Below are 27,562 nucleotides of genomic sequence, written 5' to 3'. Positions count from 1 at the left end.
AACATATAAGTAAACTAACATTTACTTATAGCTATGTAAATCAACATTTAGAGTAGTAGGCTGGCTTTCATGTTAGAAAGGAATCTGCATCTGTTTTGCATAGGCAATCAGTTTAATTTGATCTAGATTCCAGTGCCTGTTCTAAGTAGACAAGAGAGAGTTGTGCAGGACTGAGCAATCTCCATTTGCCCAAAGACACTGTGCAATAACTCTGTAAAGGTTGTCTGAAGTTAGAGAAAGCATTTTAGCTGCCTCTTTCAAGTAGTTCACCCAACTAACAATAGCAACACTGCCCCAGGTGTAACAAGAGTACCAGCAACTGCAGATTTACCATGCACATCAATGACAGTAAGAGCTCCAAGTGTCAGCCGGGCTCCACTGGACAGCTTTCCTCTCACTAACTCAACAATGTCCTCAATTTGTAGATTGCTCTTCTCCAAGAAATCCTGTCACAGGAACAGAACACAAGCATTAATGTAATGCTGTAGCTAGCAGTTCCTAAGCTCCCATGGGTGCAGTCATTGGAGACAGGTCTTCCAACAAAACATAATAATGGAAGTCTGGGCACTACACAAACATTTAAAATTCTCTTTCATATACTGGCATTTTATTTTACTGTGAACACTTCAAAAAGCTTTATGGCCTGAAAGTAGTGTAAGCAGACGTCTTAATCTTTCTTCCGAATGAAAATGACAGAATTCCATGATAGGAGATGAGCAGATTCTCTGTTGGATTAATTTGGATTAGATTTCTTCTGTAAATTAGTAGTAAATTGTAAATGAATAAAACTAATAGAAATCTAAGATTCTCCTAACTTTACTATAAACATTTTAAATTATATTCCCATTATTACATGAAAAAGTTTAATGAAATGAAAGATTAATGAAGTTTTCATTAGTGACTTAGACAACAGGACAGAGGGCACCCTCAGCAAGTCTGCAGATGATACAAAACTGGGAGCAGTGGTTGATAGACCAGATGGGTGTGCTGCCATTCAGATGGACCTCAACAAACTGGAGTAATAGGCCGACAGGAACCTCGTGAAGTTCAACAAAGGGGAAAGTCCTGTATCTGGGAAGGAATAACCCCCATGTGCCAGTACACACTGGTGGCCAACCAGCTGGAAAGCAGCTCTGAAGAACAGGACCTGCTGGTGGACACCAAGCCAAACATAAGCCATCAATGTGCCCTTGAGGCAAAGAAGGGCAACAGCATCCTTGGCTGCATTAGGAAGAACATTACCAGCAGGTCAAGGGAGGTGATCCTTCCCCTCTAGTCAGCACTGCTGACACCACATCTGCTGTGTCACTCTTCAGCTCCCCCATAGAAGACAGGCATGGGTGTACTGGAGCAAGTCCATTAGCAACCTGGTTTAGTTGGCCCTGCTTTAAACAGGATTGGACTACATGATGTCCAGAGGTCCCTTATATTCTGTGATTCACAGTTATGTGATTCCTTCTCGGTTTTCTTAATCTATGGATTGTTCAGGATATTTTCGTTGAAAGTAATAAATATTTTCAGTTCTGACTGGATATGTGGAATAAGATCTTCAACTGGTATTAAACAACAGAGGCAAGTTAAACCTAAGATATTCAGTAAGGATACAGAAACAGAGCTAATATTAAAATGTAGTATTTGGTGTGAAGTTTATCAGAACTTTTCTAGTTCCACATATAAAAAGCAGCCCAAACACTGCTGACAGAATGAATCCCCAAATAAATCCTCATCCACCTAGCTCAATTAAGATCAGACAAAAGCCCACTGAATTAATCAGAAATTATTTCCATTACTTGAGTATGCATTTGATTAGCCTCAGTGAAGTGATACTTAAAACTGTTGTGATGACAGAGGCACTACAAACACATAAGAAAAGTCTCTTGTATGAAATAACAAACTTGGCTGCTGCACCTTTATCACCAGGAGAATCTAGCAATAACCAGACAAATAACTGCGCCATTCTGTAAGAGTAGATTCTGCCTGCACATTTCCCTGTGGCTTCACATGTAAAGACAGGAGTTAGAAACAAAAATACATAGTGTTTAACAACAGTCTATGACTTTTTGTTTGGTACTTTACACCAGTATCACCCATAAACAAATACAATTTCCCTCGGTGCGATTTCTTCTGATACACATCAAAGTAAATGAAAACAAGCCCCTCCTAAGACACAAGAAAAAAGGAAATAGAAAACAAAGCACACTGCATGAGTAAATTGTAATATGTTGTTGACGGAGGATCTTCTTTGCTAGAAGGAGCTTTTTATTAATTAATCAGAGTTTAGTGTTTAGAAATAGAATGGTAGAAGAAAATCTTACTAGTAAAGTTCCTTTCCTTATAGCCTCAGACACTTCTTCTGTCCAGTAAATGGATGAAACACAAATAACCACTTGTCCAGGCCACTGAAGTACCCACGTTTTCCGAGGAACCTTAAAAAAGAAGATCCATTCCAGACACAGGAAGTCATATAAACATATTAGATTATGGCACTGATAACAATTACTCTCCCCAAATTTCTTTTATCTCATGCTGTAAATAAATGAGAATCAGCATGGAAAGCTTTAATACTTTTTCTTCAAGAAATTCAGAGTTATAACTTCAGACTGGTACTACTGAACAAGGAGAGCTGGATTCCACTTAGCTTCAAACATGTTTCCCTGTTAAGAATTTCAGCAACCTGTTCATGTACAGTTGCTTGTGAAATCTATTTTGTACTATAATTCAGGAAACATTACCTTGATATATCCTCTTATGCCATCTTGAATAACTTGTCTTACACTGGCCAGCATCATTTCCTCTACTTGCAAAAGCCATTTTTCTACCATGCCCTTCAAAAAAGAAAAACAGTTAAGAGTCAATACACATTTCCTGATTATACTCCTCTTAAAGGACAAATTCTCTGAAATGTGTTAGGCTTAAATATGCTTTCTTCTGATCTGGGTGTGGTATACAGGAGGAACAAAGGTTGCAATTTCCCAAATTCTGACAGGCAATACTGCAGTTTAACACTGTCTGAAGGCAGGTATATCAAGCCAACTCTAAAGACAATCCAGCTGAAGAAACAGCTGCATATGTTTCATATAAGCATAAACAAAAAATGCAGATCACAGATTGCATGATCAGTTAAGCTTGGTCATTTTAACACAGGGCATGTTTTGTTCCTGGAGGATTAAGGGAAAAGGGGCATCTGTAACTCACAACATGCCACACCTTTCATCTCTTTTTGGTTACCATACAGCAATTCAGCTCCATACCTTCACATTGAGAATAGCAGAAAAAGATGGAACTGAGATACTTTTCAAAACTTGTAATGTTACTATTTCTACTCAGATCCCTTTTGAACTAATGCTCTGAGTCTTCACTGCCAGCCATTCATAATTTCCCTCATTCCTGTCTCTTTTAGCCATGCTGTGCAATGTTACATACATATGTATATAGAGAGCTTTATATAGGGGTGTGTGTGTGTGTGTGTGTGTGTGTGTGTGTGTGTGTGTGGCTCTCTCTCTCTCTTATCTATCTATCTACATCTTAAAAGTAGTAGGAACATATAGCTGCAGAAAAGTGCCTAGAGGAATTTACCCCCAAATTGGTATGTATTACTCCTTTTTGTAGGAAATCCTTTTTGTTCTAGAATACCAGTCTGCACTCTCACTTCCTCAACACCTTTCATGATCTGATCCTAAATATTTTAAACCTCGTTCCCCCAAAAACATACACTTTAGGCAAAGTAATAATTTAATATCATATAGTTAAAAAAAAAAAAATTACTTTTGCATTCACTGGATAGATTTTATCTACGAAAGGAACAATTTCTTTCTCTGAACTGATCATGCCTACGATCTCCAGATCTTCTGTGAACTCCAGTTCACCAATTCCTTCAAAACACTTCTTTAAATGTGGTTGTACTCGAAGAGGATCCTTTGTTTCGGACAATATTTCAAGCAGCTCATCATTAGATAGGAAAAAGAATCTGTTAGAAAAATACAATTAATGAACATGCACTTTCCAATCATGAAAATTGTCATTAATAATCTCTTAATGCAAGATGGATGTAATTGGTTTTATTGTTGCTTAAGACACTAGTATAACAGAGAGGAAATTATTATCTCAAATCCCTTTTCATAAGTCATTTTTAACATTATAAAACTTATCACACCTGTTTTTTCTGAATTTCATTATGACCACCCTTTTACGCAGACGAAGAAAGAAGCGTTCTCAAACTCACGCAGGAAAGACCAGATATATCGATGCAGCCAATAAGTACCTTGCAAAAACATAGAATCCTGTTCCTCATAATCATATATAACTCCTACGTATCACACACTTCTGCACTACTAAAGAGGGTAGGGCAGAGACGGAATTGCAAATCAGACATGGGAAGGTAGCAAGTTCCTTCAAAAATACCCTGTAAGTGATAATGTCTTTCTAATCATAAGTTTACACTGTGGTAGACAGATTTTGCCTCCCCACCCCCTGGCACTGCAAATTTAATTGGAGCTGAAGAAAATTAATGATGTCTGGAGAAAAGAACAGGTTTTCATTTTTTGTTGCATGGGACTGTGCCCCACGTGTTTACAAAATGAGACTTTTCAGTTCAGTAGAAATGGTTTGAAAGACCTCATGGGTTTTTGTCTCTAACTTAAGCCTGTTTAATTAATTTACCTTGGGAAAAATAATCTCTTCTTCTCCAAGTAACTATTCAACCCCTTTTGAATGTCTTCTAAGAGAGTATTTGCTTCCTGAAGTCTGTCTAACATCATGGGTTGTTCAGTTGCTACAAGTACCTTTGGGTCTTTCACCTTTGTAAAAACAAAATACACAGCAGAAACCGCTAAAAGTTGCAATAGATTTGTACATCAAAACTGTTACCATCAATCACATATACTGCAGGAGGCTAAAAAGCTATATATTCTTCTCTGTATTGTGCCTTCCTGTTATTAAATACGCATGCATTATTTTATAGTTTTGCTTTTCAGACTATCAGTTTTACCAGTTTGAACTTTACAGACAATAATGCAACAAGGAAATATCCACAGGAATCAAAATCTTTGGCACTTGCTCCTGTGTCTTGAGCTTGCTACATTTTTTTCCATTCACAAATAAGTTCTGTCAAACAGAGCCACAGTACATCACAACTATTCTCTGTTCTTGTCATCTAGGTGGCAATTTTTCTTTCTGATAACACCCCTCTTAACTGAAAAGGATACACCTATTTCAGAACAGGCTTCATGATTCAGAGTCTGAGCTGTTAAGACAGGTCTCAACATCTATTTAGTTGTACTGATTATTTCAACACTTTTATCACACAATCACACACTCCCAATGTTTTTGACAAACATCTTGGCTCACACTACCACTAAGTATCTGGCCTCTTACCCAACTTCTTAGTTATAGGGAACTGAACAGGATACCTAATTGCATTTACTACACCCATTATCTTATCCTGACACACTACCATCTCAGTATGTATTCACCAAAGTTTTGAATAACCATGCCACCACATATTAGAGAACAATCATATGCAAAAAAACCCCATTTAGTTGCTCTAATAATGTGTATGCCTTAAAAGCCTAATGCAAAATCTAATTGTATCCAGAGAAGACTTTGTACAGACTGTCAGTGAACTTTGAAGCAGATCCTGAAGGCACAAATCAGTCATCTTTCTACCTAATTCTGATCATTTAACCATACAAAAGCCAGAAAATTTAGAATTAAAATGTTACTTGAGCTCTATTTCACCCTGCAATATCCAGCCTTTACAGAAATCTCAAGCAATAATGATATAATTTACCACTTCTACTGCAAGACTAGGTTTTGGTGGGCTTTAGTAAAGGATTTTCCACTCCATATTATACCTTCTTGTGACTTAAATACAAATATCTAACTCCAGAAAAGTTGGCATATCTTCATGATAGTAATAATTGTTACCAGATGTGCATAAAAATACATGATTTATTAAATGCGAGCACTTACCGCTTGTGCCATAATGTCCTTCCAGTATGAATCCACAATCCCAAACTTTCTACCCTCTTCAGGCATTTGAGCTATAATGTCTTCTGAACTAAAAATTGGTTCTAAATACAACCATGTTGCCTGACATTTTAACCAGCTATCTAGAATATCTTGCATTAAACACAGCTTATTCTCCCAAGCCTGTAATGAAAACATTTAATATTTAAGCAAAATTATATTAAGAATTAATCTACACTGAGGAAAAGAGCATGAGTTTCTTGGCTTCAAAGAAAAGAAAAAAAAAACCCCAAAAAACAGAAACAATTGAACAATTTTAAGAGAAGGAGAAACTTCATTTAAAAAAAACCCCACTAATAAACATCTGAATATTTCTTATAAACAACAGACGTATTCTTTCACTAGCGCTTTTTGCAGCAACTTGTGAGAGAGCTGCCTAAGAAGTGCAGAGATGACTAGCATGACAATCCAGAATATCTTCTTTTAAGTACTTGTGTACTTTCTATCTTATCATCAGTGAAAGGATAAAAGCTTAACAAGGTATTCAGCAGACTGAGTAAATGTCAGTTCACAGGCCCTATATGCAGTGAGTTCAATCTTTGGCCCACCAAAAAAGCTATTTCATGCAACTCTAGCAGTAGAAATTGGTTTTAAAACCAGAGAGAGATTCTTTTTGAATACAGAATTTCAGATAGCATTGCTTTTGTGACTTTGGCAGTCTATAGTGTAAGGGTTATGCAAGGGAATGTATTGCAAGGAGAAAACACAGCCAGCCTGTATTGCTCATTATTGTGCAAGAGGTACATGGAGATTGTTAAGATAGCTCTACATTAATCATTCCCTTTCATTTCACCAGCTCCACTGGAAAGCAGAACTCAGCTTTACCTACAATTTGGCTAATGTCCTCAGGAAAGGATAGAATTTAGGTCTTAGCATTGCTTACAAATCATCACTATTAGGCCAGAAAAAGTGATATTAAATACTGACGGGAAAGAAGTCTCTGCTTTCTGCATAATCTTCCTATTAGAAATTCATCATCTTTAACAAAGATCACATCTTTACAAAGTAGTAGGACAGCTAACAAAAAGGACTTCGAAACCCTTATAGATCATGCCAGTACCAGAGAATTACAAATAAATTCTCTCTCACAACTGACAGACCTATGTCTTTTTACACAATGCAGCAGAATTTGTTTAAATCAACTGACCCATTCCCAAGACATTCAACTAAAAACCCATGCTTATAATGACTAGATTAGCAATGCAATTACAATTTCCTTAGCTGTAAAGCAAGCCTTGCATACCTTTGTCTGGAAACCATTAATTCAAAGCTCTTGAAGAAAAATATGAATGTGTGTTCCTAGAAACAATTAAAAACTATATAACTTCTTATCATGCCAAAATACCTTAAAGCATTTAGGGAAGGCATATTATGAGACACACAAGCTCAATCAAACCAGCTTTTCCTTACCCAGCATTCAGCTTCTATTGGTTTGATGAAGGGAGAGCCACGCATTGTCTGAGTCTTAACAATATGATCATCCAGCAAAAGCTGGATATCATCGATTGCTGACAGGATGCTGGTGTTCTGTAAATACATCACATTTTAATAAGGCAAATAGCAGTTGCTTTATTTCACCGCTCATCAACCTTACACTCATTCAGCTTCCTGTTTCCCTCTTCTCTATGATGGTTGAAGGTACGAAAGTAGCAAGGCATTGAGAAATCCTGCAACATGTTTCAAGATACAAAACAGTATCTCAACAGTACATCTCTGTTTCAAAGGTCAAGAGATATACTGTTTTGTGAATGGCAAGCTAGCCAGGGGTGCTAGTGACTTCTGACTCAATCTTTTGCACTGTAATTCTTGTTTCTTCTGGGCAAGTTAAAATTTCACTACTGTCCAGCTTTCCATACAACACTGGAGAAGCTCTCAGGCTTGCAGATTTGTTAGGATGAATATGCTGAGATCACAAGTTATCCAGATACTAAGGTCCAAATATAAAGATATATAGTAATGGAGACATTTGCCTGGGCTCTGGGGTATGATACCACTTTCCATCATGCCACAATGAATGAGCAGTAACTTCCCTCTAATATTTCTCAACTGGTATTCAGAATCAAAGTAATTTTTTTCAACAATATATATATATACTGATTTGGTGTTTACTCACAGTATCCCTGTACTTCACCAGACTGAACTGCACGTTGACCCACTCGAATTTCATTTTCTCTATTGATTTCTCTAAGGAATACTCTTTACTCGCAGCTGCTCCAATAGGTTCCAGCCTAAATTGAAATGAAACATATCTTTGAAATGTTTTTGCAACATAGCTGAAGAGAAAAAAAAAAAAAAGCAGTTGTCGTTAGAGTTGAATGTCAGACTACCTTTCATATGAATTTGTTCATAATACTATAGACTTTTATTTCAAGGAATATTTTTGCACTTTCAGGCTTACCAAGTTAGAGATATTAATATTAATTTGAAGATAAATACAGACAGAAAATTCTGAATATGCAAATTAAGTGGTTTAGGAATATGACTCTGGTTTTTGGTGCCTTTGTGCTACAAGAACAACCAATAGTTCTACCCATAGCTTGATAAAATACAGCTGATTTTACAGCACATTCTAACAGCACACAAAAACCCCCAAACAAACTAATGTCTGGTGTCTGACATGAAATACAGTGACTGTCTAAAAAATGAGAATAAAGCTCCTTACTGATCAATATATTTTGAAAGTCCAAATTCCAATACGTTTTTAAGAGTAGTAGTTTCATCAGGTCTGATCTCACATCCTACAATTTCACTAATCTGAAAATAAAGTAAGAAATAAAATCTATTATCAAGATGCATGTTTGTAACAGACTTCTCAAACAGCAAGAAATAAATGCTAAAGAACTATTAATGCAACCCCCTAATTTGCTCTTCCGCCATAATTAGTGATTCAAAGAAGCTCCTGCCTGTACCATTACAAATTTCAAAACTGGATCTATCACATGACAGGATAAAGGATGTTCTTACTGTGAAATACAGAACTATTACTGTATTTCATGGTATTGAATATATGGAGTAGTATATTGAACTGTCAGTTTCTGTGGTAGAATACTCCCACAGTTAAAGCAGAGTTTAAAGTACCTGCTCCCAATGTCTCTCCTTCATTCCATGATTGCAGCCAATCGACAGGACAGGAAGATGCTGTTTAAATTTATCAAGCTTATATTTAATAGTTTCTGCTAAGCCTCTAGGCCCAGCCAAATCTGGAAAACTCTTACTGAGCTTGTACATAGTCCTCCACATATTTCCAACTTCTTCAGTAATTTCATCAGCATTCAATGTCTGGAGAGTTCCTGAATAAAACAGTATTAAAAAAGCACAGCACACACATCAGCACAAGGAGATTCCTAGGGTGGTTTATTTACAGGTATTTATAATCATTCTCCTTTAACTGGAAATCAATTGTGTTACAAAAAATGATCTTAATGCAAAATCCAAGTCAACAACTGTATTTTACATTGCTTAACAGCATTTATTTCTTAAAACTTATTTTCTCATAACTAATCAACCCTTTCATCTTCTACTTAATTAACTGAAAATTATACTTTTCATCAAATGAACACCAAAGCCTCACCGTTCATCCATTCCTCAGATTTGGTATGGAAATTATATGCTGTTATCCAAAGTTGCTCAAAGGGTTGTTTGTTTGCAATTATAGTTTGCAGTAGAGGAAATTGACTCTTCTCCCGGTCGAGTAACTCCTCTTCTTTATTAATAGCCTTTAAGGAATAAATAAATAAATTAATAAATAAAAAGTCTGATTTCCATCAAAGATTCCTACTGTTGTTTAACCTTTTAAATAGGTAATAGTGAATACAATTGTTTTACATGTCATAAAGCCAGCCAGATTTTTAGATTTAGGCCTGTGGATTTTAGGTAAATAAGGTAACTGTGTTCTTGAAAATTCCCCTAGTTATTTGTTGGCATCTTTTGCTACTCAATTTTTAAAATCTGTATCTATTTTAGAAATAGATAATGCACCATGGCATACAGTGAAACCAAGGCTTACAAGTTACCAACCCACTTTGAAACCTGGATGTAAGCTCCTCAGTCACATAGGCTTGTAGGAATTTTTTTTACTTGTGCTTATTTTTTTCTATTACAGAAACATCTGGGAGCTCCAACCAAAACAGATATTAATTGCTGTGCTTATGCATGGTAAGATCTTGGTTTTGTCCAAAAGAGCTTACAGTATAAATCAATGTGCAAAGATTTAGATTAAAAAAAAGTATTGCCTTCTTCATTTTACAGGTAGGGAGGTGAAGCACAGAGAAATGCTGTCTGAAATGCAGACACTGAACTCAGATTGAGTCCCAAGTCTGTGCTCTTACAATGCCAACAGACCTTTCATAAAACTTTTAATCATTCAATGTGAGATGCAGGCAGAGAAACATAAAGATCCACATTCCAAGATAATTTTTAACTTTGTGTATTCACTAAGCTGATTGTCATGTCATTTATATTGTGTGCATACACCCCTCATTCTGATCATCTATTAAGAAACTTAAACTTAATTACTTATTCTGATCTACCTATAACAACGTATCAGTGCTGTTAACTCATGCTAATTAAATATACTAGATGCCTTTAAATCAGATTAAGAGTATTGATATGTAGGACTAGCAATTTATCTAAATCCTAAACTTATTTAATTGGTTCAATTTTCTCTTTTGAGTGGGAGTTAATGAAAATCTTGATCCTTAAGGCTCCATATATGCAGAAATCTCATTGTCTCACTGTGATTTAGAAGATTAATTAAGCGTCACAATGCCTGTGAGATCTCTCAAAGGTAACCATTCTCATTTCCCAGCAGAGGCACAGCTGAGACAAACTATTCAGCCTAGAACCACACAGTACACTGGATGGAGAGCCCTGAATAGAATCTAGGAATCTTGGTCTTCAGTTTCCTTCTAGCACCTGACACTTCCCTTGCTGTGATATTACACATATTTAATGCCTATAGGCAAGTTCTGGAATGATACAAACAGCTGAAAAACATTTGATTTTAATTAGCGGACAAGGAGAGGGACTGAAAACACAGGTCCAGCAGCACAAACCGTGGGTTCAGGGAAAATGCCACCTCCCTAATATTCTGCTCCTGCCAACTCTGCCAGAAGAATTCTGTTTTCCGTGGATAGCATCGTGCTACTATTGACTGCTTGGAAACACTGAAATTCAGTATTTCAACTCAGCAGTAGGGATGACTCAGCATACAGGGACAAGAAGATATTTGCCCCATGTTTGTGAATTTGGAAATTTTAAAGCCATCTTGACAATATATGACCAGAACCCTGAAAAAAACAGGGACAGGAACCAAACTTTTGCTCATCCAGCACATTGCAACCCACTCCATACTTGACTAATAAATACTAACCTCAAATTCTGTTACTGCATTATCTAGATTCTTATTTAACTCTTTAAATTTCTCGGCGTTCTTCTTCATTTCTTCTATGGTCATGACATCCCGCTTTTTGTAGCTTTCTACTTCTCTATTATAACCTTCAAGAGTTTCCTCAAATTGAGAACACCTAAGGTAAAGATAACTAAGGTAATATGATGTTCTGTTTCATTCCTTTTCACGTTTCATATTTTATTAACTATAACAGGCACTGTCAAATGAAATCTGATCTCAATACTAGTGTAAAGTAAATATGGATGCCAGTGAAAACCCATTAATCAGTTACAGCAATACTATGCAGTTCACAGGATTAGAATTCAAGGTTCATTTTCAAACCTCCCAATTTATTTCATTTACTTATATTTGCTACTTTTACTACCTGGAGGAAATAAAGGAAGAGTGAAAACAATGTTACAAAACTATGAGTAATGCTGTACTAAGCAATATAACAAGATAAAATTATGAATATTCTAGCAACATCCTTCATTCTTCCTTTCAGACCTGTTTAAGCATAGGAATATTCTAATCCACCCTCATCAACAGTATTTTTCTGAAATCTCCATAATACTGTAAACCAGGTTTCTTCCTTACTTTCTCAGCTCCCTTCCAAGTTTTCCTTCTTTGACACTTTCTCCCTTTTACTGATAATGAGATTTTTCTTTTCTTTAAAAATACCCAGTGAAAGAAAATGTCTTAACACCATACCTTTCAAGCAAAACCATCTCTGCATGATTTCTCCTGTTACACAACTGATCTCTACTGTTTTCAAAGATTATCTCAATCTGATCAGGCCAATGGAAAACAGTGCTATTCAGGTTTATGTCATCATCTAAAATAAAAAAAATATATAGACATCTTTAAGAAAATACCTTTTAACCAATGATCTAAAAGAATGGCTGTTGTGAAGAGTAAGCAAAATAGCTAAAACTACATTTAGGAATAAACTGTCTAAGAAGCTACATATTTCAAGCTGCTGGCTGAATTATCTTCACTGCAAAGAGAAGCACTCCCTAAAACAAGTTTGATAGCAAAACCCTAAAATCAAGTTAAGAATGTGAAATTCTCTGAATAAGATCTTAGCTAGGCGGAGAAAATTAGTAAGAACAGCTATTCCAGAATATCAATTCCATTCAACTACACACAGAGACAGACCACTCCTAACTAAATATATATACCTACATAAGGCGGATAAAAGTAAAGTTTAAACCATTTTTAGTCCACAGTGTGTAAATGCCAAATTATTCACAAAAGCTAGACCATAACAACGACAATGAGCAGGCATCTCCATCTTCATATTTGTCATTTTGTTCAGTGCACTTAGCTCATTATAACTAACTGCAGGACACATTCTTATAAACCCAGCTAAAAAGAATATGTAATTATGAAATACTGTGCATGCAAACACTCCAGTCCAAAACGTAACAGAAAAATGTCCTGGCTTCCATAGGCATCCTAATTTTTATCAGAAATAAATTCTAATAAACACGGCATATTCTAGTTATTTCTATCACTGTCTGATCTGAAAGTGTATTCTGCTTAAGGAGAAAGGATCGTCCTGCCACTAAAACGGGTATGCATTCATATAACTGCTCTTTGTTTTTATGTACAGCAAATAACATACAGCATCTGTGAATGGCACATTTTTGCTTTAAATAGTGTAAACTAAAAGCAACTTCTACAGATGTTTCTTCCATCTTAGAGAACAGCCCTCCAAAAATCAAAAACAGCAAACCATCACAGCAAAACAACAAAAGGCCTCCACTGATCTAATACTCAACTGCAGAGATGCAAGCTCTCACATTCTCCAAAAGCCGTCATAGAGCCTTCAAGACACGGCTTTTTGGTTTTTCACGGAAGGCTTTTTATTGAATAATGTAGAGGTGTAACACTATTTGGCCAGATTACATGACATTAATCTGATAATGACTAAGACATTCACTAAAACACAGAAAAAAGCACTGTCTGTGCTGTATGCCATTTCTCTAACCATTCCTTCCTGCACTGGTACATTTTAGCTTCTACTAAATTCTTTTTATTTCCTTTCTGTCTCTTTTGGAGCTTTCCATTAGCATTCTAGAAGATGAACATTTATGCATGCAGAGCCCAATATCTATATATAAATATTTTCAGATGGAGACTTTTATATTCTGTAATTGAAACATACGTGAAAGATCAGCATAGTTCATGAGGAATTCCAGTCTATGTGCTGCTTCAGTGACCTCCTGTCTCAGTTTAAAAGCAGTAACTTCACTGGATGTCTTTAAATATGCATCAAATTCCACTAGCTCTTCAGTGTTCAGAGGCACCTCACTAATTCTCTTTGCAATTAAGTTATATTCATTGCAAATTCTACAACAAAAAGAAAACAGACATATCACTGGGATCATAAGTGAACAGAGATGCAAGATCTTGTTAATCAAGTTTGTCTTTTAAACAAGAATATTAAATTACTTCATAAATTAAGTGTTCAGATTGAATATACACAGCAGATAGGCATTTATAAAGGATGCCTTTTTACTTTGCACAATCAGTTATATTGTCCTACTATGTTTACAAGAACTGATATATAATAGAATGATTGCTAATTTGGTTCAAAATTACAATTAACAGCATATTAAGTTTCCTTCCTATAGGTTTAAAATTTCCTTTTCAAGACCCGATCTGCTGCAGAAAGAAATGTTTGAAAGCAGTAAGCAAGAGCTCACTTAATCACCCCACAACAATAAAATCAAGTGCATGGTATGGAAAAAGTTATAAAGAGAAAAATAGGAAACAATCAATTTTATTTTACATTGTACATGGGAACAGAAAATACAGAAAGGAAGAAATCCTGTTATTTTCCTTCTTCCCAGTGATACACTTTCTTGTTCCAGATTCCAGTTCAGTACTGCAATTATCTATACAGACAGCAGGCATGCAACCGGCAACCATACACAAAGGATAGGTTCACTTAAAGCAATTCCAGCCTTCCAAATGTTAGGTCTTCAGCATAAGCTCGTTGTCTAGATCCCTTCCACAGTAAGTGGAGGCAGAGAGGCCCCTCTAAACTGTGGTTCATCTCCACCTGGAGATGCTTTTTAGATAAGTGGGTTAAATAATTTATTTATGGTGATTGTCTCTCTCCATTCACTATGGAAGTATTCCACAGTGGGGGGGGGGGGGGGGGGTGGTGGGGATTTTTGGTGTTTGTGGGGGGGTGGGGGTGTTTTTAATTCACAGAAACAGGATTATCCCATTACATCGGAGTCAAATTATATTTTCAAGGTCCTTTTTTTTTTTCTTTCTTTAAACTTGCCAAGATATGACATCAGGACTACTACTTTCCGGGGGGGGGGGGGGGGGGGGGGGGCGGTGGGGAAGAAAAAGAAAATGAAAAAAAAAGTCAGGGACAAGACAAATGCAGAACTGCTTAGTACATTCTTCATGCTGATTTAGCTGGACACCAGCAGAGGAAGCAAGGAGCTCAACCCAAATCCTAGAAGGTCAGTAAAGCAGGAAAGAACAAGGGCGTACTTTCAGTCTAATCTCTATGTACTTGCTATACAGACTAAATTAGATATTTATTTACAAGTATTTCTGTTCCTGTTGATTTTAAATACCCACTTTGGTGTCCTTACACATCTGGTCAGCACTAGAAAACCCAGCAGATGAATAAAAGTTATCTCATCCACAGATACACAGCATCAGTCCACACAGACAGCAAGAACCATGCATACTAACAACATGTACCTTCTATTTAACTCTCTGTTTTCCATCACTTCAAATTCAATCAATCTATCTTTAAGATTTTGGGTCCGACTGCAGAGTTCCTCATTCAGTTGTACAGCATCCAGACAGAACATGGCCAGAGGGACAGTGACATGCATGGAAGCAATCTCTCTTTTCAGTTTTGTTAAGCTGTCAATCTTCTACAAATGGAAAATAATACATCTGTTATTTTTCCTTAAAATCTATAGATGAAAAATGTTAAACAACAACTAATTAGTTCCCATCCAGCAAATGGATAATATATTCCAAATACAAGAAGGAACAGCTATTTTTTACCTTTCCAGAGCTCAGCTCCTATCCACAGATTCCAGGACTGAAAGCTTTGCACAGTAATGTGCCATATTAAGGAATACCACAAGTTGCCTAAAGAAGTATTTAGCCATAGGCTAACTCAGGAATTCAGAGAGAAAAGTAGACGTGCCTGACTAAGGACAAGACAGTCAAAAGACCAGTAAGCCGCAGATTCACCAAATACTCTGGGCAGCCTTCCACTGGACTTAGCTACTAAGACCCAACAAAACCCATAGAAGGAGGCCATAAAAAAACCTCCTTCTACATTTGCATAGCAGCCCTACAGTAAGGGACTATGTAAATTGAAATGGCTTCTCTAGTATTTATTCCCAAGGCTAAAACAAGTGATTTGAACGGGAGTTCTTTAGGTAATATATTAGGAAGTCAGGTGTGATGTGTTAGCTGCTGTATGAACATGTAGCAGTTGTCAGTTACAAATTACCTCTGTAAAAGCTTCTAAAGAATGACCTTCCTTCAAGAAATCTGTGACATCTTGCTGTGCGTTGTTGTTCAAAAGATTGCTGTATTTCCTGTACACGTTTAAATACCTTAAACACAGAAGATCACAAAAACAAACTTAAGATTCCAATGTGAAGATTCTCTACAATAAGAAACAATCAGCTCAAACTGTTTGTTTGAGTCAAATGGATAGTGTTATTAATCTGAGGGTTTGGATAGGCAACAGAGTTAACAGCCAGAACTTACTTCTGGGGACCAAGTATGTTGCTCTCAAAGATCTTTTCAAGTTTGTTCACATACTCTGAAAACAATGATTCTTCTGGTTTGACTGTACTGAGAGTGAGATCATCTCTTTTTAATTCTGGAAATAGAAATCTTTCTACCTAAAAGGCACCATTGCAAATACTGTAATAACACATATAATAAAGAAAATAATGTATTCTATTACCCCTTCACCCACCACTTCAAAAAAATGTTTTATTTGGCAAAAACACCACAATGTGAAGAGGCTCTGATTCATAATTAACACTTGGTTACACACATAGTTTGCTTTTGAAAACTATACGAAAATGAAACCAGGGCTTCAATATAACTTGAATCTGAAAAAGAACAATTCCTATGTTATCTTCTATAATTACAGAAGTTCACACAGTTTGTGATACATGACCATTATCTTTATCTTCTATTTGTCAGTTTTCTGCCTCATTCATAACTTTTTATATCATAGACAGTTTTTATCCATATTGTATTTTGTATGCAGCTGTAATTTATCCAGTACCTTTGGAAGTTCCTCAGCACTGTGCAGGATATCCCTGAAGCAATGACTGATTAAATCCCAACATTCTTCCAAAGGTGGCTCAAAGACAATCTTGGGTTCTTCCACACTAAGTCTGACTGTTAGTATCTGAGGTACAAAGAACTGCATTTCTTCATACGGTTCTGTAAAATCACTTCCATCCTTAGGGAAAAGAATGAAAATTATACATGCCAAAGAAATCAGCTATAACAATAATAATTTTTAAAAGATTCAAGCTCTCCCAAATCTCTTAACTACACAGCACCAATGGGATCTTCTTCCCTGATTTTTATTCAAAACACTGATGTCCCAATAAACAAGATTTTAAGGTGCCAACTCCTAAATGAATCTATAAAAGTTGGAATCAGGAAACTGGATTTAAGCCTAATTGCCTTGATTTTCCCTTAAGTAACAGAAGTAAAGCACTAATTACCATACAAAACAAAAGCTCTAAAAAAAAAAAATCCATAATGCCTATCAGAAGCCAAATACAAGATCCTGGTCTTTTAATTGCCTTGTATGGTTAGTAAGAACTGCCCTACTCCCAAATTGCCTTTACAGTAATGGAGTCCTAATCCATGACTAGACTTGTAATGTAAATGCTATAATGATTTAAAAACAAACAAACAACAAAAAACAACTGAAAAAACCACCAAACCCCAAGCAACCCACAGAACCAAAAAACTAAAAAAAAGCCCCAACCATGAGCATCACCATTATCACTTGGATGCAAGGCTTAGCATAAGGTTTGACAGCATATTGTAGTAAGTGTGATCCTCTGGCAGCAATGCAGTATTTAATCTGCCACATTTATTCTGTTTAAATATGTTTCATTTTGTCTTATCATCCTGAGTGATCTGATATTTAAAGAACTCATTTCCACTAAGAGGCAACTTTACTGTAGCCAAAACTGGTAAAAACTCTCATTGTGTAATGCTTATTATTATAATGATGTGCATTACTTGAAATAATACAGGGCACTCATTTGGTGTAGACAGTGACACCGCATCCATAAATTACTTCTGCAAAGGATTACATGCATGACTATGCACACTTTTGACTTCAAAGGGGATTTTTCGTGTGCTTTCAGAAAAACACATTTAAGTGTTTTGCCTGGTTAAGGCCAAGAAAAATAAAACTAAAAATACATTTAAAAAATGCACACACACTCAAAACAGAGTTGAAAACTCCTGTAAACTGCTAGTTGTAACCCTAGGCCGGCAAAATGATTATTCAAGTGAGCAGTTCTTGACCATGCAAAAAAAAAATCCACTGAGTATGCACAACTGTTTGAAAGATCCAGCCATGTTTTATGGGGGCAAGAGATATCTGGGATATTTTAGCCTTCAAAGAGCATTACATTTTATGGCTATATGAATTATTATCTCCATGTAACACTGGAAACTATAGATATACTTCACAGTGTATACCTTGTGGATCATAAAAAACGCAAGAAGATCTTCTAAGGAGTTAACAACCATCTCACGTAATTGTAATGACATTAGAGTTGCCACTGAACGAAAATAGCTTTCAACTAGCTGAGAGGAATCACAGTCATTTTCAGGAGCAAAATGAAGCCATTTCCTTTTCTCATCACGGAAAATGGATGCACAAGTTGGGATCCACCTACAATGAAATAATATGGGGACAAAGTTTTAAAAGCTTTAGTCTTACTTTGCTCCTTGCAATGAAATCTGAACTCAGAAATTACCCAAAGAATGAGCAAAATTCAAAGGGCTAGTAGAGCATTGACAACTAGATGTCAAACAAAACTGTACCTTCCAGGACTTGGAGGAAACCTGAGTTTTTAAGCTAAGGATTCTTGTTATAATGGGCACCTACTATTAGTTTAAGTTAATATCAATAGACAAAATACTAGTGGCAATATTAAATTATTAGTCTTAAATGGGAAACTTGAGTTTGGAAGAGATCTCAGGTGGCAGAATGCAGTCACCTTATATCATGGGCTATTACCTCATATAATCTCTTTCTTACATTGATTGATTTCCATAATTAAAAAAGTTAGGCTTTCTGTCACCATTTTTATGGATTTAGACTCCACTCCTCTCATGGTTAGAAACCTTCTAATTTCCAGTCTACATTTATTCATAGCCAGTTTATTCCCATTGGCTTTTGCACATGCACTTTTGCAGTTTCATTAGGTCTTTCAACATCCTGATGTTTATCCCTTTCTGCTATCTTCCCCTCTGTTTTGGCAGCCTTGTGGTTGGGACTAGTGTCCTCTCAGTATAAGATCTGTTTTAAAAAGGGAGCTTCATGGAAATCAGACCCTAAGATACCCTATTTATCTACTGTTACTACTGTGGTACTGACTTGTTCTGAAGAATATTGTGAGCTTCCACACAGTGTCTTCGAATGACCTCCTCAAATTCAGTAGGCAACAGTGGCAGGTCTCTACAAAGCATTTCTTCAGTGCGAACAAACCTTAGATGACTATACCTACAGAAGTAAAACAAATAGTAGGTATTTTATGGAATTCTGTTTAAAAAAAAGAAATATAGCCAGGAAGGTCTCCTATGTATCTATAAACACTAATTTCACTGATGCATATCACTTCATTGCTGAGCTGTCCAACAAGCGCACTTCTAATGTTTGGGGATGGGTATTTTTTGCTATCGGCAAACGTAAAAGGCTTCACAAACTTCATCTTGTACTTGTTATATGTAAAATTGTGTTAATTTTTTGCTAAAATGGTCAGAATAATTTCTTGTCCATTTCCTAGATTCATTAGTGTATCCAGGCATTAAAGTACATACAGAACGACAGCTACTGCTTCTATCCTGTATTAATAGTAGTAAGTACCTATCCTGGCTACCGTGTGGGGAAAAAAATAAAATTTCATCAGCGTGGCGTATATCACAATCTGTAACATACAAGACCTTAAATTCCTGCAAATTTTACTTAAATGCAAAAACAGTTCTCAGGATTACCAACTACCATACTTAACTTCATAAGAAAACATATCTCAATTTTCAAAAGTCCCCAGAACAACTTCCAAGTACAGACATTTGAAAGGGACTCAATTTTAAGAGTTAACTTTGTTAATTTTCAGGAATCAAGATGACAATTCCAAATCACTATTTACTTGAGCATTGAATCTTAATTTAGGGAAAACAGCTTTTAACAAAGGGGATGATCTTTTCATAGCATGAAGTTATCCATTCTTCACTGTGGACACATAGAACATGTTCATGCTTGCATTCAGAGTCTGCGGGAGACAATCATTTTACATTGAAATTCTCACAGGCTCAGAAGAAAAAATTCTTTAGAAAACAGAACAGGTTTTGCCACCTTCTCTCTACTGGCTCCACCAGGATGTCCATAGCATATGTAGAGAAGTCAGCAGATGCACTCTCTAACCAAGTCATAAAATAAACACATTCTGAATTTAATTAAGATCCTATGAACAAGACATCTTACTGAGAAAGCCAAAGCTGTTGCAAAGTGGGCATCAACGGATTCACTACGAATAGATTCTTTTCATTCCAGCTTTTTACTTCCTCGTAAGAGCTGTGCCATGGGACTGGTGCACGGACAACCCTCCGGGGAAAAGGGCATGGGGTACTTCCAATGAACAGTCTCTCTCTCTCAGCTGGATCCATCAAGATGTAATCAACTAGAACAAATCACATATATCATGGTGAGACTACAGGTATGGTCAAAATCTACATATGAAAACACAGTATCTCCATAGTTCAGGAAGTCATAGAATTCTGCACATTTAAAACTTATATACTGTCATATAGTTACTTGCATGTTTTTAGGATGAAATACAGGACAGTACTTAAATTACCAATTTGACTATAAAATTATTTCAGAAAAAGAAAAGAAGAATTGGTCCTGGTTCTAAAAATGGGAGGCAGGAGAAACAGCTTTTCATTCTGTCTTTCCAGTTGAAGCACATTTATTTCGTGCTTCAATTCCTCATCCATAAACCAGGGGTGGCAATATCTCCCTTTCAAGGATGATTTTTAGAAGGCTTCTTAAATGTTTGTGAAACACAGAAATCTTATGAATCATCTGTCGCATGTAGGAAGCATATGACATTGAAAGGACTGATCTATGATCTGCTAGCTAAGTGCCAAAACTCATGTGCTACCAGTTCCATTGGACCAATGGCCTATTCCATATGAGATTAACAAAAGCTGGAAAGCTGACATACTACCCCTTGTTGACATTAGCATTACCACGAAAAGGGACCGCAAACACTAAAATGGTGTCATTGATAAAAGACAAATTAAAGGGTACTTAGAAAGATATCAGAGACTATACAAGGCAGAGTGAAAACTGTTTAATCTCTCCTTTTTATGTTGTCATGAATGAGAGGCCACACCTACTCACTGGTCAACATAATTAAGAAAATTAAAAGGAATTATTTCACATGTGGAAAACCCAAGAAAACCATCAGACTACTGGAAAGCAAATAAAAAAATCTCATGTTCTATGAACTGTCTCTTTCACATTCACTTTAGATGGGCATTTCAAGGATTGAAATTAATTTTGAGGATTGTGACATTCTTTTGTATTTATTTATATATGATGGTCTTCTATTTGTTGAACATGAGCAGTGTAATCACGCACATTAATGTATCATCTAATTTTCCTTATTCCTGTGATGTCTTAAATGAAATTCTTTGAACATGTGACATGATCACAGTGTAACATCTGCCTTCACTGGAGTTATGAGACAGATGAATTTGGCTGTTAATGGGTATCACTGACTTACTGCAGAATAACAAAAAAGTTAGTCTGGGAAGTATCTGTTAAAATAGCCTAGTTTACCCTCTCCCCACATCAGGATCAAATATACTTAGACTGCTGTTGACAGATACTTGTCTATCATGCACTTCAAAGCATCATTCATCAATGAATCAAAGCACATTCATCAACGAATAGTCTGCTGCAGTGATTCATGATCTTTATAGTCACAATGTCTTTCTAATTTCTTCTCTAATTTCTTTTGCTACAAATTAAGATGATTACTCCTTGTCCACCATCATTTGATCAACCTCCTCTTTATACATCTGATAAGATGATGCAGAATTATGCATTTTGAATGTGATCTGGATTTGAACTAGGAATGGGGAATTGTGTAAGTATGGACAAAACGATTCTACGCACCCAGAGCTACTCAACTTGGACATGACTATATTTAAGTGATGGGATGTAGGGTTTAGTAAATAGATATTTGTTGAAACTAGAATGTTATGTAGCATGAGTTCTACTGACCTCAAAGGAATTCTCCAAGGGTGCTAAGAATAGAACGCAGACTTGCTTTCAAAGTTCAATAAATGTCTACGTACTCTGAATTGCTAAGAGATTTTGAGTCTCACCAATGGCTTTCATGAGGCTGATACGATAGTCTGCCTTAATCTCTTCTTTTAAACTTGCAAGTAAATTCTCCAGGTCTGGGTTAGCAAGAATGTGAGTTGGAATATGCTTTAAAATTACATTCATCACTTCTTTATTCTGAGGTGCCAGCATGTCTTCCTGCACTCCATTATATATGTAGTAACAGTACCGCTGAAAAATAATGTTAAAAATATTACGCTTATTGTATGAATTTTCTGACAGATAATGAATTACTACAAAATATTTTTAGCTTTTCTGTCACTTGAACATTTTCCGCAATTGAAAGGTGTTTGAATATAATGGATTTTGGCTATATATCTCGGTTCTTTTTAAAGCACTGCCAATGCCTGACATTTTTACAACACTTCCATCTGTTTTGATGTAACCACATATACCAGTAGAACTGAGCGCAGCATATTAAATTACTGATCTCTGAAGTACTAGCCAATGATGTGAGAGGTTAAGAATTTGGGAAGATACTTCTACTTGCAAACCCATTAGAACAAAAATCAGGCTGAGTAGCTAGAAAGAGAAACAAATGGGAAAGGAGTTGACAATATTTAACAGCAGTTTGCTATATTGAATATTCACATCTTCTAAAACTCATGTACTGCCTTCTTTTTTCAATTACTTTTAAGTAAACAGTTCACAGACTTATATTGCAGATGATTACTGCCGCTACTTTTATCATAAAAAGAAATTATATAAATACCTCTATATCATTTCTTGAAGGTGGCTTTTCTTGCTTACTTATCTCCTTCTCACGTAAGTGCATGACAACAAACTGTTCTTCTGGGGTCAATGGTTGGCTGTCTGTATAATGTATGACACGTAATTCTGGCATATGAGCAGGTGCACACAGTGAAATGGGATCCAAACTGTTTAACAAATTTGATGTACTTCTGAAAAAAAATAATACAAGTTTAGTGAATAAAGAAGCAGTAATGGATTCTTAAATCACTATGGACAAATTACAAGCATTATATAAATCACTTACACTGCACTGAGGACAAGTATGACCTATGAAGTATTTAAATTGCTCATAAAAAACCCTTAGTAAATTGTATAACAGCATACTACTTTAACAGAAAGAATACAATCATGTAAACCTTACAACTGCACACTATCACTCAGACAGGCAGTATCTTGTAAGTAATTTTATCAGAGCCAGACCTACTAGCACTATTATTTAGGTTGCCCAAGATCTCCACCTATTTTCAGGTGATTATCTTACCAAAACCTTAACAGTCTGAGCCAAAAGTTCAAATTGGCTCATTTGCATAAATGTTACACTACAGACTTCTTTTTCATTATTATATGCTGTTTTCTGTAGGGCCTTTGTCCACACTGCTCATGACGAACAATACTCAGCCAACAAGCTGTCACTCCATACTTGCTTTACTTCACATTATGAAGTCCATAGTTGAAGAGAATTTAAATATCCCTTTTGTCTTTTTTTATGGTACTCATCACCATGTTATCTTAACAAGGAGTAAGAAAGTTACTGTCATAGCAGTTCCAGAGAGGCTTACTTCCTTGCTTTACAGATGAAGAACACAAGCACAAAGAAGATAAAAAGAAATACTACAGCAGAGCACCCAATTTGACACAACTCTAGGAGCATTACAGAGCATTTAAACACTCACAGCAAAACTGAGAGTTTTGCATACAATCTGCATCTCTATTAACTAAACTCTGGGTTCTCAAGTCAGTAATCATGAAAGGACGACCGTTCCTTTAGCATGCCTAAGACTGAAATTCATTCTGCCACAAAGAAGCAGTTAAACGTGCTTGCTTAGCACACCATGGAATTTCAGTCTTGATGCACATAAATTTTTTTGTAGAGACTTAACATTTCATGCTTGGATGCTTAACATCCAAGAAATATTAAATCACAACTCAAATATCTAGACTGATTGTAACAATCTGTATCTTTATAACATTACAGTACATTACCTATTGGAATTCCATTGACTTCTTTGTGTAAGTTTGAGCTTTCTCCTAGAAGGATCAAATTCTTTTGAAGCTTTAAGGACCAGTTAAGAATATCACACACAGGAATATTTTTCAAATAAGATATTACTTCAGATTGGTGAAAAACAGAGCTAAATCAATTGATCAGATAATGAAATAACAGAAACTACAATGTCACAAAGAAGCCTTTAGTTTTGACTTAGCATTTAGCAAGACATTAAAATGATGTGTTAAATAATCTTGCTGATTCTGGGACTATAAACTAGCTTCAGGAAAGCATTCAGCTCATGCTTAAGACTTCAGTGCTTACTTCCCTCCCTGCACAAACCATGTTTTCTGCACTGGGACTTTCTATTTTGAATGTAAAAGCATTTCTGTAAGATGTATAGTTCCACCAAATATACTGCACATGAAAAATCTGAGAAGTACAAACTATTACCATGTGCTTTTCAGAGTACAAATAAACAGCTCTTTTAACAAAATTAATACATCATGCCTTCTCACCAAGGAAAGTACCATGACCTGCTTCCCACCTCCCACCCATGTACTCGAGAAGTACACGGTGTAGAAGTATCAGGTGTATGATAAAGAAACTGTTAAAGAGACCCTATGAACAAAACCAAACCCTTCTTAAATAGCGTACAAGGGGACTAAGCAGATATTGAAGCTATGATGTCTCACCTATCCCAGGGAAACAAAACAATTTCTAACACTTCAGGGAAGCAAAGCAACAATGCAGGATGAGTATATTAACAGACAGACAGCATGTAGAAAACTATAGTTTATGAATGTCTTACTCTTGATACAGAGGACATTTAACTAGATAATTAGGAGATAAAGTTCATTAATAATTTACTTTGAAATTTTCAGACTAAGTAATGGAGTTAATTTGACACCTGCAACTGGTAAGACACTTAAAGCCTAAACAACTTGTTTTCCTAAAATGTTTGATATATACATATTGGTAAACTTAAATAGCAAGAGTGTTACAACTCTTAACCTTATTTGCTTTATATCACAGTGTCATGTTGAATCAACAGCATACAACTTCTCATATTGTAGCATTTACACATGTATGCAGTTTGCTACCAAATACATCAGTTACATGGTTTAGACATAAACAGTGTATTAAGCAACATTTCTTGGATTTGACCCTCAGGTAAACGTTTTAATGCCTGTCCCCCACCTTGTTTTGCTATGCAAGACTCATGAATATGAACATAACAGGGGTGCACATTGAATTTGTTTCTGTTTTCCTGTTGGTACTTTTACTTCTAGCAATAACAAGAGCTAACTTGTATTTTGTTCATTTTCTGCTTTGCAAACAATTCCCTCCAAATAATTGCACGTGATATTTGGAGGGATGAACCTAACTAATTAATCAGAAACTGGCCTTACCTTTATTAACGTATGCTTTTGGAAATTTGTCTATACTGACCCTGTGGTGATAAGCTTGTAAGCGTTTGTTAGGGATAAGTGATTTTTCCAGGGACGATGCTTTAACAGATAAGAAATTAGAGACAAAAATGTATAGAACAAGCAAGGCTAAACTTATAAACACATTCAAATATGGATACGCAGTGAGGCTGTTCTCTGCTCTGCTGAACTCAGTAATGTCCCTGTCATTGAAGAGGACTTGAATTTGCACACATTTTTCAATTTTAAATCCCGTGCAGTGAGAGTATAGTTATTAGCTATGGAGTCACTTGGGCTTCGGTAGTAACTCTGTTCTTTGAATGGAGCTGCCAAAGTCCATGATGCTCGTTGCATCAAAGGAGGATAACAGCTGCTCTTAAGGACAAGCTGAAATTGACAAAAAAAGCAATAGTTTTACACAGCACAGTCATTTAAAGAGTCTTCTTAGAGCTAGAATAGGGTTGAAGATCAGTTCATATAAAGAGCTAATACATAAGTCTGACAGAGTCATTTGATCACCAATCTATTTTTAGATCCTGATGTTCCACACATGTGTAAGAATAATTTTACTAGCGGTTTCTGGAAAAGAAAGAAAAATCAGCTGGCAAAAATCTACTGCTTATGTGACACAAATTTCAGGACTGGCTAAATCAGCTCCCATGTCTTACATAAACCCTTAACACATCCTCCCAAGTCCAATTGATGAAAATAAAAAATTTTATCTAAAACTTCACTGAATAATTTTCACTTTTTTACCATTATTTTAGAGTATATGTCTCACTTAAAATTTCCTGTTTTCAAACAAAGTCCAAAATAACCCATTTTCCATCAGAAACTACTTCAGTTTCTTAGCAAACAATATCTTTCTAAAGAAAGACATCTTAGATGAACTGAAGTGCTGACACAAACAAGCCAAACGAGCAACTGTGAGGCACTTATGGTGGGGAAAGCAAGCTCTCTCTTCTTCCTCCCCTTAAGTGTTGCCATATGTAATTTTTATTTGTGTCACAGAGCAGAGGCTGTAGTTGTGCAGCTGTACAAGCTATCCATTCTGATCAATGCTGTACCTGTCAAGCTCTCAGCTGGTTTTGGAACAGCAGTCTAACTCAGGGGTTTTTGTGCTCCGTGATAAAGTATTGGGGGTGGGCAGGGGAAATCACAATTTGTTTGGAAGAAAAATATTTTTACTACTTGCTTCCTTCCCCAGAAACTTAAACTCAAAATATTTAATCCAAAATTTAACAGCAAATAATAAACTATAAATTTAAAGAACAAATTTAAACTGCCAAGGTTTAATATCCAAATCATAATAGAAGTTGTAACAACACTTTTCTAAATAAAAGCAGCTCTAATGAAGTACCTGACAATCTGTTTAGTACTTTAACTTAGTAATTTAGTTTTTCTTATTTTTACTTCATCTACCTATATTACCATCTGCCTGGTAATATATGATGCCTAAAATGGTGCTAGCACATGTAATTTAATGTGTAACCTTACACAAGGGGAGAGAGCAACATACCTGATACAATTCTGAAGGTGCAGCTGAAGCAGAAGCAGGTAGGGGCGGTAATTCCGGTAACCGTTTTGCATGACTCATGTTATATACAGAATCATTTTGTGACTAGAGAGAAATGAAAAACAACTTCAAAGACATTTATGAAATACACTGTTTCAAAAAAGATACATTCAGAAAGAACAGAGACTTTCAGTTTTCATTGGAAATGACATATTGCAACTTTTCTAATTTCAAGGAAACGGACATTCTGTGGAGCAGGTTCCTCAGCAAAACAGGTTTTCAGATTGCACGGTTCTTTGTAGTCATTTGATAAAACTTCCAATCACCAATAAATGTCAGATTAAAAAAAACCAACCAAGCAAAACAAAAAAACCCGAACATTTTTATATCACTGAAAACAATTCAAATTGTTTAAAATATTTTTAGTTATACTAAAAACTCCACTTTGTGTAGAGTTTGTAATGGTATAAACATTGGATATTAAAATATTAAAGCCTATGAGACTGCCAAATTGACAGTGAAACAGCCCAAGTTGCGTGAGCTGCAT

At 35.9% G+C, this 27,562-nt stretch overlaps 1 protein-coding gene across 1 annotated transcript in view; it reads right to left on the bottom strand.

The window, feature by feature from the left end:
- The window catches only part of DNAH3 (dynein axonemal heavy chain 3), a 61,951-nt gene that overhangs the window by 32,453 nt on the left and 1,936 nt on the right, over positions 1 to 27,562 (bottom strand). Inside the window, 26 exon segments of the mRNA XM_030001455.2 lie at positions 332 to 446; positions 2,316 to 2,426; positions 2,733 to 2,825; positions 3,766 to 3,967; positions 4,660 to 4,796; positions 5,971 to 6,150; positions 7,438 to 7,554; positions 8,141 to 8,255; positions 8,690 to 8,781; positions 9,106 to 9,317; positions 9,599 to 9,743; positions 11,399 to 11,552; positions 12,128 to 12,251; positions 13,587 to 13,771; positions 15,152 to 15,330; positions 15,924 to 16,029; positions 16,187 to 16,323; positions 16,719 to 16,898; positions 18,167 to 18,362; positions 19,071 to 19,196; positions 20,178 to 20,373; positions 22,061 to 22,280; positions 22,822 to 23,011; positions 24,066 to 24,135; positions 25,661 to 25,886; positions 27,019 to 27,120. Coding sequence (XP_029857315.1) covers positions 332 to 446; positions 2,316 to 2,426; positions 2,733 to 2,825; positions 3,766 to 3,967; positions 4,660 to 4,796; positions 5,971 to 6,150; positions 7,438 to 7,554; positions 8,141 to 8,255; positions 8,690 to 8,781; positions 9,106 to 9,317; positions 9,599 to 9,743; positions 11,399 to 11,552; positions 12,128 to 12,251; positions 13,587 to 13,771; positions 15,152 to 15,330; positions 15,924 to 16,029; positions 16,187 to 16,323; positions 16,719 to 16,898; positions 18,167 to 18,362; positions 19,071 to 19,196; positions 20,178 to 20,373; positions 22,061 to 22,280; positions 22,822 to 23,011; positions 24,066 to 24,135; positions 25,661 to 25,886; positions 27,019 to 27,120 — 3,910 coding nt within the window.

The sequence above is a fragment of the Aquila chrysaetos genome, chromosome 25, assembly GCF_900496995.4.
Source record: "Aquila chrysaetos chrysaetos chromosome 25, bAquChr1.4, whole genome shotgun sequence".
NCBI classification, from domain to species: domain Eukaryota; kingdom Metazoa; phylum Chordata; class Aves; order Accipitriformes; family Accipitridae; genus Aquila; species Aquila chrysaetos.
Note: the sequence above shows the minus strand (reverse complement) of the source record. Positions and strands in the feature narration are given on the sequence as shown.